Genomic DNA, 12,796 nt, shown 5'->3' with positions numbered 1-12,796 from the left:
TAAGAGGTAGTTGTGGGAGCCTGGACTGATACTAGTTAATTACCCAATCAATCACTTAACTGCCCAGGTGCAGAAGGTGTGCACACCATCACCAGAGGCTACAGCTGCATGTTGGATAAGATAAGGAAAGAGGCTGACAAGAGGCAGATCCTGTAAGTTGGGGTCCTACTTTACATCATACCAAAGTCCTTACAGCATTGGCTAGCTGCGGAAATTCCCTTCCAGAGAAGTGGCACGACATTCACACACAGCCTGAAGGAATTCACCCCTTCTGGTGGGCCATAATTGGCTCAGTTTTACTGATATAAGAGGCAGCTGTGATGTCTTATTCTTAGAATGTGTCATAAACCATCAGACTGATGAATTGTCCCATGATTCAAAGTATTACATCATCCAGTGTAAAATTCCCTGCCCCAGGGGAGGTACTTGGGCATGCCCACCCAAACCTGAGTAAATATAAACCCAGTGGATTTTGAGTTTCTCCCACCCCTCATGGCCCAAGACAGTGACAATCACTTTGACTAGACGGGGATGCTCACCACTGAGAAGACCAGAAGAAGAGAACCAACAGAATCCATGCAGTGATGACATATTCCATGTCTCTCTGTCATTCTCTTTCTTTCCCTGCTCCCACTCTCTTTTCCTATTTCTTTCTTTCTCTCCCCCTTTCTCCCTCACATTTACTGTTAAATAAAAATTGATACTAATGACTTTGACATATGGTCTCGTTTGCACCTTAATTTGGGCCAAGACATCTCTCTCATTTTAATAACCAGATATTAACAGTTGTGAGTTGCTTTGCAATAAACAACTTTTACATATGTTTCTTCCCTCAAATGAAGAGAATTAAACTTATTCTTCCTGTGAGAGTGAGTTCATTGTCCCGAGCCAGTTGCTAGGAAACCTCTCTGTTAATCTGTCCATTCATTTGCTGAGTTTTTATCTCTAAACCAAGGTGGTCCATTCAGTGTATCCGACCTTTCCTTCTGAAGACTTTGCAAATTCTAATTTCTAATGAATTTCTGAAGACTTTGCACAATTTCTAATCTGTCTGCATTTGAAATGGAGCTCACAGTTACACTCTAGAGCACTTTCTTAACATCTAGTAAGTCTTTTGTTCCCTTCTCCCTATCTCTTCCATGAAAGAATTACACCTGGGTTGATTGTTACATCATTTATAACATACGCTTAAAATACAGAATCATATGTGGAAATTCTATATGAAATATCATTATTTTGTCATTGTATCAAACCCAGCTTTCATTTAATCTGCTTCTAATGCTGCTCATTTTCCACATTCATTGTCATACCTCCCATCTGCACTCCAACTGCAGTTCTTTGAATGTAGCTCTGATTTATCTTGGAAAGAGGGACAAAAAGCCAAAGAAGTTCATAGGACTGGGTAGTCGGTAGAGATGATGTGTTGACCCACAGCTCTCAACTTCTGCTCTGCAAGGGCTTGAGGACTGCCTAGTACTGTGCAGAGGATTCAGGCTGTGAACTCAGCCTGGACAACATGTGGTGAAACTGTCTCTTTGCCTGGGAAGAATGTGTCTAAAATGGGTAATGAGAATATTACAAATGACCATGATTCAACAAAAGCTTAAATCAAAGGGAAGAAAAGAATGGGCAAACACTGACTGCCATTGCAGGAAAACATTTATGATGAAAGCCAAAGTGGAGCTTGGGCCACTTTTTTACTATGACTACAGGGGTTTATCAAGGTTTGCTACCTGTCATCTAGATCTCTTGACAGTGAGAGGTGAGGATGCTTTCCTACAGAGGTTTTTATACAGAAGAGAGTGCTTGTGAGGTACTAAAAGCCTAAAAAGATTCTCTTCTCTTTAAATTGAGAGCAATAAAACAATGCTGTGTTGAGTAAAAAGGACTGAGATTTGATCCTAAACAAGAATGACCTGGGTTGTTAATGATAGCTTTTTCAATGTAAATGATCATTTAAAATATATGGGTGCTTTTACATATAACATACACATTAGGTGAATTCCTGACTCATATATTACTTCATTTATAAAAATAGCCTTTAGTAATGAAATTAAGTTAGATTTAATTGAAAAATTATTTCACAGTTTATTTTTGCTATATTTGAATGGCAATAGAGGTTTTTTTGGTGACTTTATCTGAAGCAAACAAATGATTTTACAGAATAACGTTATGGCAGTGTTATCTTTGTACTATCAATGGGTGAGGACCAGCAATACAATAAAGTTCTTTTAAATAATGATGGCAGTCCAAATGTACATTAGGACGAATTGTTGTCTTCAAGCCAAATTATGCCCATATTCTGTTTAGGAAAATTTAAGTATCATTTCATGCAAATTCTCAGGTTTGAACATATCAACTACATCTGTCTGCTACTTGTGATGATTAAAAATTGCAAATATTTAATCTGAGAAGCAGCAGATTTCTTAGTTGATGTATTGGTAATGGAAAATTATATTCTGAGCTCTGCTTTTTAATCATATAGGCACATTTGGAATGAAGAAGATGAAATCATTGTTATCAGTTTTGTTGTGATCAGTGGTACGAGGCAGGAAAATAATGGTAATATATCAGTATCCAGGCTGATGCAGATTGACTCAGGCATACCTGATAAAACATAACTTGCATTTCCCCTGTCTATAGGAAGTTAAAAGGATGTCTTTAGGTTTGTGAATCCTTAAGAATAATGTGAGGGGAGTGTAGATTCTTTGAGTGGCAGTATTTATGAACAGTTTGCATAGACTGGCAAGAATTATGAAAAGAGTTGTATTGGTGAGTACTGGTGGCTTTGAGTGGATGCCAGAGAGTGATGGAGTGCTGAGAATGGAGAGGGAGAACTTGAATAAACCTGAAATGCTTCAAATGCATTTCAAGTGCATCATGAATTGCTGCAAATGAGTTTGATTAATTTTATTGAATAAAGGTAGAAAAAGAGATGAAGATAAAAGAATATCAGCTGTCAGGTGGTCTGTCATGTACTGGGGTAGTTTTGTGAAATCAAGGGATTAACAAAACCATGGAAAAAGCAGTGAGAATGGGAAGGAATGAGAAAAGAGATGGGATATGATATGGCAAGCTTCAGGACAGAGATGCCCACTACGCTTCTGATGCTAAATTCATGTTCTGTATTTGCAATTTTATTACCACAAGAAAAAAAATGAAGAAAAGACCTCTAGAGGCTCCCTCCAGAGCAATAGGTGACAATGAAAATGATGATTATGTTTTGCTGTTTTTTTTCTTTCCCCCTAGTTAATAATTTTCTTTGGAACCTACTTACACTTCTATTTGTAAGTATTCATTGGAATATGTTTATTAAGAGCAGTTGTTAGACAATGATTGATTGTTAAGACTCTTAGTATGTATATTGTTGGATAACATTTATAAAGTATTTATGTGAACATTATCTACCGTACTGGATGCTGTGTCTTGGTTTACCAAACAAGAGAAAAAGAAAGGGGGCAGGAAGTTGAGGAGAGCTTCAGGACGGTGAAAGCTTCTTCCCATGAGACTTTTCTGTAACAACACAATTGAGGTTTGCAGGTGCAAGGTCTCTAGAATAAAACCAAAACATTGGGAGTGTAGGAACTGAAATAGAGAAGTACTGCCAGGAAGGCTTTGGAAAGCACTACCACAGCAGCTGGGGAGAAAGGCTGCAGAGCTGCAAGTGTAAAATAGCCAGCAGAGCTTTAAATGGAGGCTTCTTTAGGAGCTGATATTGATCAGTTGTTCAAACAATCGACTCTGCTGTTATAGCCCAGATTAACACTGTGCCAAGCAGTTAAATGATGCATCAGCTCCAAGTAAACAGAGGGAGGAATGGACTGTCATGAAATGTCTTTTATTTATCCCAAGGTTGTTTACTTTAGAATGCTTATTGTAAACAAGGAATGGTACAAAATACCACAATGGAACAAATCAGTAAAAATTATCTGAATGTATTTCCTTACTTATTACAATCATTTTTAAAAGAAATTGGTCAGGAATGTTAAGAGGCTCACATTTTCCAAAATTATTGGTTATCTCTCCTGTCTAAAATAAAATTAAATAGAAGAGTTCAGAGAATTGTTAAGATTGGAAAAGACCGCTAAAATCATCAAGTCCCACCGTTAACTCAGCACTGATGTGCTCACCCTCAAACCATATTCCCAAATGCCACATCCACACTCCTTTTGAACATTTCCCGGATTAGTGATATCACCACTTCCTTTGGGAGCCTGTTCCAATGCCTGACCAATTGCAGTGAAGAAATATTTTCTAACCTCTAATCTAAATCTCCTCTGATGCAACCTGGTCACATCCTCTCACTCTGTCACTTGTTTCCTGAGACAGGAGACCTGATCCCCACCTCACTAGATCCTCCTTTGAAGTAGCTGAAGAGGGCAGTAAGATTCTCCTCAGCTTCCTTTTCTCCAGGCTAAATGAGATTCGATGTTGCTTATCATCTCTGTCCCTTACTCTCTATTAACAGCCAAAGCCACAAGCACTTGCATGCAGCAATTTACACACTTTTTTGATTCTAGGAAAAGTTTGGAGTGTCTCTTTCTAGCACAGCATCAAATAAATTCAATCTGTTCACTAGAAATGTTTATATCCTGGAAGGAACACATGGTAAAATGCAGTATTACACTGCGGTCTTTCTGCTTGGATTTTGGTTCGTAGTTACCAGTCATAGAACTCAAAGTCTAGAAATTCTCATTTTATTTAGTACACTACCTAATTTACAATAGCTATTTATTACCAAGAAACAAGATTTAATATTTATTTTGTTTAAACTGCTCCTGATTGCTTAAATAGGTAACTGCTGTAGCATGACAAGTGGGCATAACCTGGTAATGAGCACAGGGCTGAAATATCTAGAGATTAGAGTGGACACTAATGGCTGTGTTCAGCCTCTTCCATCAGCAGGAAAGGATTGCAACAGACAGTGAAACAAATTGGTAGCAATGACGCTGATATGGCAGCTTTACCCTGAACAGAAATTCACTATGCAAAGAGCTTGCTGTCTTCTGCAAGGCTTCTGACAACTATTGCTGTTTTCCTCATGTGGGGGGGGCAGTCAGGGTGTTCTGTAAAATCCCTGTTTAATTAACCTTGTTTGTGTTTACACCCAATAAAGAGGAAAGACATTATTATTAACAGCCTGCTGTTTTAATTTATTTCATGTAGCGTAGAACTTCCCTCTTCCTATTTAGAAATGCTTAGGAAATTTTAATGCTAAGTTCTTGAATATGATAAAAGTACTAGAAGAAATTAGGGAGTGACTTGAAAATACAAGGAAAGATGTAAATTTATGCATTGTCCAAAATTCTAGGTTATCTAATTGGAGTCTCCAGTAATAGGCAGGAATAAAATGCATTGTCCAATCTGTATCTGCTGTCCTTTTTGAAGTAAAACAGTAGATTTCCATTCACTTCCATGTGAACAAATAACCATTGTAAAATATAACATGACAAGTTGTACTTCTTGCTTCCCCTGGTGGCAGTTTTAGCTAAGATCAAAGACCAAGAACATATTCAGACCAAATCACTTTCCTGAGTCTGAAAAGTCAAGGTGAGGGACATTAAGAGCAATGCTGTTGGCTTACCAGTCTGTGGATAACTACAGTAAATCATTTTGCTTGGCTGCTATAAAAACAATATCAGCCTTCAAGCACAGAGTTGGAATTATGACAGTTGGATGAAAATCTACAGAAAAAATCAGATATTTTTAGATGAAAAAGGGATATGTCTAAGAGAAAATTATGGTCAGTAGAGATTTTAGGAGAAAACATTTTGAATAGAGTTTTGACTAGGACTTCTACATTTGGCACAAGGGATAGAAAATCAAAGTTATCCTAATAAAAACAAGCAAGTCTATACTTTATGAGTTCATTAAATACTGTGTTGCTACAAGAAAATTTTGGAAATTCAGACTTCTATGCAATTTTTTTTTTATTACACAGATTATCCCTCATAGAGCTTAAAATGTTATCAAATATTTTGCTAGACGAAATAAGACTTCACCAATGCCGGAGGATTGTACTTTGATATAACCCTTGGCATTATTGTTCTTCCACCAAATGTACTGTGAAGTTACATATACACATTATTTGGGATGTTTTCTTTCCCTAGACTTCTATCTGCAGTGGAAATCAGCTGGTCCATTGTCCTTAATATTCACTTCATGCACAACTTGACATCCTTATCACACTTATCTATTTGCCAGGAAAGTCCCTGAAGTACCTAAATTGGTATGGGCACTAAGTCATTGATAGCTCAGTAAAGAACAGCAAAAATACCTTCGGTTTGTATGAAAAATTACTTCTCAATATGAAAAATTATAACAGTTTTTTTTTCTGATACAAAAGCTACTGATGTAATTTCAAAACAAAAATAGTAATATTTATTAGTAAGAGAAAATTTTCTTTTTCATTGTAATTGCTAGGGATCACATAATTTTAGTAAGTAAAAATTTATCTGCAGCAGAAATAGGTGTTACTTTGGTGATAGCTTTTACAATACTGCATTAAGCATCAAGATGCTCATCATACTTAATGCTTGAGTCTGCCACAGTGAAAGTATGAGCACTGCAACCAGTGATGAGAAGTTTAAAGGGGTTTTATTATTAGAAAAAGCCATTTAAATACTGTTTAATTTGTCAGGCTTTAAAACGAATAACCAAACTGCAGGCAAGCCTGAAAATATTTTTATCTGATGAAGCATCAGTGTATGGACAAAAATGGACATGTAATTCTGTGACTTCATGCACAAAAAAGATATTATTTTTCTTAAATGTACTCCATTAAAAAGCATTTTGTTCAGGACCAACTCATGCAATTTTGAAGTGTTTCATTCAGAAGAGCAATATAAGGGATATAGATAGAACTATCAGACTTCAAGTTCCTCTTTTCTCCATTCACAAACCTATGGCTTTAACTCATTGTGTATCTCAGCTTTGAAACTGGAGAGGTTAAAGGAGATTTCATGACAGCAAAAAAGGAGGTTTTTTGTCCTTTGTGCCCAGTACCTGGTCATGCTTTAGATTTTAATGAGGTAAAGAAATACATTTTTAACCTTTTGATTAATTTCTCATTCTCATGTCATTAACAGAAATGATAATGAGATGCAATTGACAACATTCCACAAATGAGTAGGTATGGGAATTGTGTCAAAACACATAGAAAAATTCCTGTATTACCACAGTTTTTATTACCACTTTCAAGATTTGTGTCTCTCAACTGATCCAGCTTCATTTCAGGACAATGCAAAACTCAAGATATTTTAGCCACTACTTTATGAGAGACTTGTCCAGCCTGGAGGAGACTGAGGTGAGACCAAGTCGCCATCTACTTCCTTATTAGGGGAAGCAGAAGGGGTAGGTGCAGATCTCTTCCCATTTGTGACAAGACCCAAGGCAATGGCCTGAAGTTGTGTCAGAGCCTGACAGAGCTCAAGAAGTGAGCAACACTTCTTGAACAAAACTCTCAGGCACATGGTGTGACTCTTGGGGTGTCCTGTGCAGGGCCAGGGGTCGGACTCAATGATCCTTGTGTGCCCCTTCCAACCCAGCTTATTCTGTGAGTAGTACTATTTTCACTTATTAAAGTAGCAGTAACACTCTAGCAGCACAGTTAGGAGAAGGTCATAAACTCAAATAGTTGGTTAAATCTATCAAGTTTTGGTCAAATTTTAATCGTGTCAGGACAGTTAAATCAATCAGTAATTTTAGTGAGATTTGCATGAACATTTGTCTGAAAATAAGATGTTGTCTTTGATTGGTTTGAGTAAGCCTTATTTTTATCAGTTTGAAGGTTTTCTCTTGTAGAAATGAAATTAATGAAGATTTCTTGAGTGAGATCTACAAAATCATCTTTCTTCACATGCTAAATTATATTAAATTAGCTTTATTTTGACATGAGATATGAAATTATTTTGAAAATTTCCTAGCCTGTGGATTTTTCCCATTGATGAAAAATTTCCCATGAAGAGAGATGCTGAAATACAAGGAAAGAATCATGTAGCATGTTTTGGATTTCAATTTTTTGGGAATAACTTGAAGTTAAATTGTAATAATAGGGTTTTTCTTGAATCAAAGAATGATCTTGAAGTTAAAGAGGAGTGAAAGTTTTCTTTCTTACATAGTGTTTTGAGTGTTATATTCCTCAGATGAAGATAACTATGCTAAGAACCTTCCAACTAAAATATACCTAGGTAATGTTGTTCAATTAAAAGGTTTATTGAAGTAAACTCAAATTTTAAAAACATGAACCCCCCACCAAGAGGATATGACTTCCATAGAGTATGATTTCCATATAGGCAAGCAGAAGAATAAATTGATTGCAGCTGACAAGGTTTTTAATGCAAAGTTAACTTTGCTACATTGTACTCAAATGAGATTTATTAAGTTTTAAAATTTTCTGACCTTTATGAACCTAATTTTTCTCTGTTAACATAGCATGGACATTTGATTTCCATTTCATTAGTCACAAGATTCAGTTAAATTACTGTAGATTCCATTTCCAAGCTTGTTCACACTAAAACACTTCTTTCTACTAAGAAATGTTCAAATCATTTTATGAGACAGGTTTGAAATTATTTATCATACCATTTGATCACATGAAACTCTTTTTGACTCAAGTAGCAATATTTTATATTGGTATGCATATTTTTATCCATATGATTCTTATTGACTTACATAGTGGTTACATGGTTAGGAAGTACCTCATGCAGGGAAGTTAGTAAATATAGTCCTTGCTATTCAGATATTAAAATATTTTCTAGGCAAGTAAAGCATTGGGAGGTGAGGGCATTTCAACAGCCATGTTATCTGTGAGAGAGACATCAATGCTTATAGCAGCATCCTTTCTATATTAAAATCAGCAGAAGAATATAAGTAGGATTTGATGAAAACTCCTTTCTGTTCCCTCATAAAGATTATCTGATACATCACAAATAATAGGATATACAAATTTAAATTTAATATCTTCTTGAAGAGTACTACTTGGAGTAGTTCTAGTGATCTGCAGTTTGCACTTCCTCTATCTAACATTTCTTTCCAATGTTACTGAAACCATTTATCTCTCAGTTTGGGCAAAATTTGGTAAATGGGAGACATATAAAAGCATGCAAATTTCTATCAAATCCCAGCAAAGAGATGACAAATGCATGGTCACTTACTGCCTTGATGCTTTCAAAGTGTCCACCTTCTTTCTCAAAGTCAATTGGCTGCCCATTGAGTGTCCAGTAGAAGGTGACATCCATGGTGCTGTCATGAAGGGCTTTGCAGCTGAGGACGATGCTCTCTCCAACCGTTAGCTCAATCTTCTTGGGAGTCAGCTCTATTCTCGTAGGTTCTGGAAACAGAGAAGTGTTAGGAACATTTAGATGGAAATTAACCTATAGTGCCAGACCAAAATAATAGGATTGACTGATGCTGAGTCTACCCAGAGCTTACATTTGTTAGTATGAATTGCAGACAGTCAAATACTGAAAGATATTCATAATAAACACTGAAGTATGACACTGGAGATCAGAAGGTACAGACAGTTTCATGGAGTCAATAAGGCAGAATCCTAAACAGCCATCTATGGGACATATGAGATGGATTAATTATTTAATTATTTAATTAATTTTAAAAGTTTCAGGAAAAGCTTTTTTTTTTTTTTTTTTGAGGCTGCAGCACCCAGAATCTTGTGATTGTATGAAAATTTTAGTTTTGTCACATAAAATAATACAGGATGTTTCCTGGATTACTAAATACAGGAAGAAGCTTGAAAAATGAAGTCAAAAGGCTTGAACACCTGCAAAGAAAATCCATTAATTCAGCTGAAAACTGAAAAAGAAAAAAAGGTTCAGAAATGGATTGCTACTCAGTAGTGTTAGTATTATTATTAATCTTCTTAGTTATTACCTTTCTCTGGATTTTATATACATACAATTATTACTTTAATTTAAAGGTTTCTTCTCATACAGAAAAAGTTAGGGGTGAGCTCCCAAAGATAAAATATGTTAAAAGCAATATTGATTCCTTTACTTATAGAATTATTTATAGTTTGAGTGATTTAATATATATATTAATTCTTATGACATATCTACAATAAAACAGCTGGAGAATGCAATCTGATTCAATGTTTTACCAGATGGAATTTAGTCCCCTTAGCTTTTTGGAAATGCTTTTTTATTCTGCCTGGAGAATGCTGCCTTATTGTTGGCTGGGGATAATATTTAAATATTTGTTAAAATAAATCATCATTACCATCAAAGCATTTTTTCATACCTTTAACAGATAGTGATACAATGATTTCTGCAGATCCAAATACATTTACACCTTGGCATAAATACCGCCCTTCGTCAGACTTGGAAGCATTCAGGATTCGCAGACTCCCATGTGGAAAAATAGTTATCCTGGAAAGGATAAGTCCATAAATATATAAATATCTCTCCCATGCTACCAGCCAAATTCCATGATGATATCTTTCAGAGATAATAAATAGGATTAAGGACTGCTGCCTCTGTAGCAAGGGATGATGAAGATGATAACTGAATTATCTTCTGTTTCAAAAAGGTTTTAATAAATCCGTTTTACTAGTCCTTCCTTAATTCAAAATTTTCATGGAAGCATCAGTGGATTAGTATCCTTTGACACTTATTAAGAGTGAATTGTAATGAAACTTTTGTAGAACAGTAAAAAAGGTAATCCTTCATAATTTGTCTTCAAAGTTTAACCACTATATTTTTGTCAAATCACATTTCAATATCAAGCACAGGCTATTCCATCTAGGAAAAAAATTACCTTAGAAATCAGATCTGAGAAGAATGGGAAGCAAAATTCAAAAGACAAGAAAAAAAACCCTATAATTGTATCTGGTCAAAAGAGGATTTATGGCATCACAGCACAGTGTAGCGAAGGGACTTAAATAATCTTTGCTTTTTGTAGGTGGGCTTTTTTTTTTTCTAAGTCTATAATTGCAGCTCCACTATACCTCTTGGTATGTGACCCTGCTAAACATATTCATGAGAAATATTTAGCTGCTCACATTTAGGAGTTTCAAATTTTGGTTTTGCTTGCACAATATTAATCATAAAATCCATGAAGCAGTGTGTAAATGAAACTCTTTTTGCTCTTCTAAAATGACAAAACCACTGAATTTATTCTGTCTTGGAGGTGCAGTCTGGAAGAGCAGTAAATAATCATGGCTCTTTTTCTGACAGAGAGCTAGGAGCCTAAAAGGAATATGACAACTCTTAGATGGTATTTAATCCAAGCCCTGCTTGCAGGTGTTGTGGATCCTTTCCCACTTTGAGTAGTGGTTACAACTCTCTCAAAGGTCTTGGGAGATGTAGGCTGGGAGCATGGACACTGGAAGCAGATTATCCTCAGCAAATGCTTTCAGGTACCCCATAGAATGGGGGAGGACATGGGATGCTTCCTTCTCCTGTATTTGAAAACCAAGGTAAGACCTGTGTGTTGGAGAATCTAAATAAGTAGGTGGGTGGCTCTTTCCCAGGGATGGGTGGATTTTTAGGTATACCTGTCCAGAGGGGGACTTTCTGGGAAATGCAGCATAGACTGACACTCCTGCTGGGAATCCTCTGTGGAGTCTATTATTGGAAATCATGGAAGGTACTGTACAATGTTGTGTTTTACTCTTGAAAAGTATTTAATCAGGAGTATGGCACTTTTGACAGGACTGGGTTGGGCTCTTCAGCAGCAAAAGAGGAAAGGAATTACATTTATGGACTGTATGTGTTAAACTTCACAGCTGTTATCTTTGATTTATACTAGAAGTGATTTACATTGGCGTAAAATTCAATAATGTGCTCAAATGAAATCATTAATACGAGACTGCATTATTCTCCTTCCTTCCTTCCTTCCTTCCTTCCTTCCTTCCTTCCTTCCTTCCTTCCTTCCTTCCTTCCTTCCTTCCTTCCTTCCTTCCTTCCTTCCTTCCTTCCTTCCTTCCTTCCTTCCTTCCTTCCTTCCTTCCTTCCTTCCTTCCTTCCTTCCTTCCAATAATATCCCCTGTTTTCTAACTCTGTGAGAAATGGTCGTTTATTATCCAAGGTTCATAAATATTATGGTGGAGAAAACAGAATTTCATTCCAGTGAAAAATGTGCTTCTGTTCACTTCAGATGTGAAACCACTCACTGCTCTCAACAGACAGCAGAAGAAAAAAATAGCTTCAAAAGTGAATGGGGCAGAGGAAGGACATGTCAACTCAAGGGTTCCCCAATACAACCTGAGGATGCATCTCCCATCGTGCTCTAAAAAAATATACACCAGTATTTGAGTAACATTATTTGTGTAAATGTAATTTTATAGAAAACATTATTGTATTAAGTAAATGATTCTGTACCAGAGTTTTGAAGGTTTGGATTTTTTTCTAACAAATAAGAAGTCTTGAAACTTTGTTACAGTATGCAGAAGAAACACTCTGCTTTAGAAACTGACAGGGATGCAAGGTTCCTTCATTTTCTCTTGGTGTAATTTAAAATAAAAATTTCTAGCAACATGCTCAGTTTTCAATGCTCTGATGACATAATTTCTATGGCAATGGTTTTTGCAAACAGTGGTAGTTCTCATCAGTGTACTGACAGGATCAGGAAAAAACCCAGGATATTCCTTTAATGTTTGCAAATTATAGAAGCTTGTACACTGTTTAAGTCCTGATATAAAACAGTTTTGAAATTCTGACCTTGGAGGAAAAGAAATTTGAATGCATATAGAAGATTATCTAATGAGTCTTATGGATATTATCAACTACATTACTCCGTAGTTAAAAGCTCCTGTTATCCATGATGGAAAGAGTAATCACTC

General features: G+C 36.1%; 1 protein-coding gene across 3 annotated transcripts in view; it reads right to left on the bottom strand.

Annotated features, from left to right (window-relative positions):
- Nucleotides 1-12,796, bottom strand: part of CNTN5 (contactin 5) — a 611,650-nt gene that overhangs the window by 53,506 nt on the left and 545,348 nt on the right. For all 3 annotated transcript variants that reach the window (XM_066544731.1, XM_066544730.1, XM_066544732.1), the window contains 2 exons: nucleotides 10,255-10,382; nucleotides 9,156-9,331 (listed from right to left, as the gene is read on the bottom strand). In XM_066544731.1, coding sequence (XP_066400828.1) covers nucleotides 9,156-9,331; nucleotides 10,255-10,382 — 304 coding nt within the window. The remainder of the gene's footprint in view (nucleotides 1-9,155; nucleotides 9,332-10,254; nucleotides 10,383-12,796) is intronic.

Source organism: Molothrus aeneus, chromosome 2 (genome assembly GCF_037042795.1).
Source record: "Molothrus aeneus isolate 106 chromosome 2, BPBGC_Maene_1.0, whole genome shotgun sequence".
NCBI classification, from domain to species: Eukaryota; Metazoa; Chordata; class Aves; order Passeriformes; family Icteridae; genus Molothrus; species Molothrus aeneus.
Note: the sequence above shows the minus strand (reverse complement) of the source record. Positions and strands in the feature narration are given on the sequence as shown.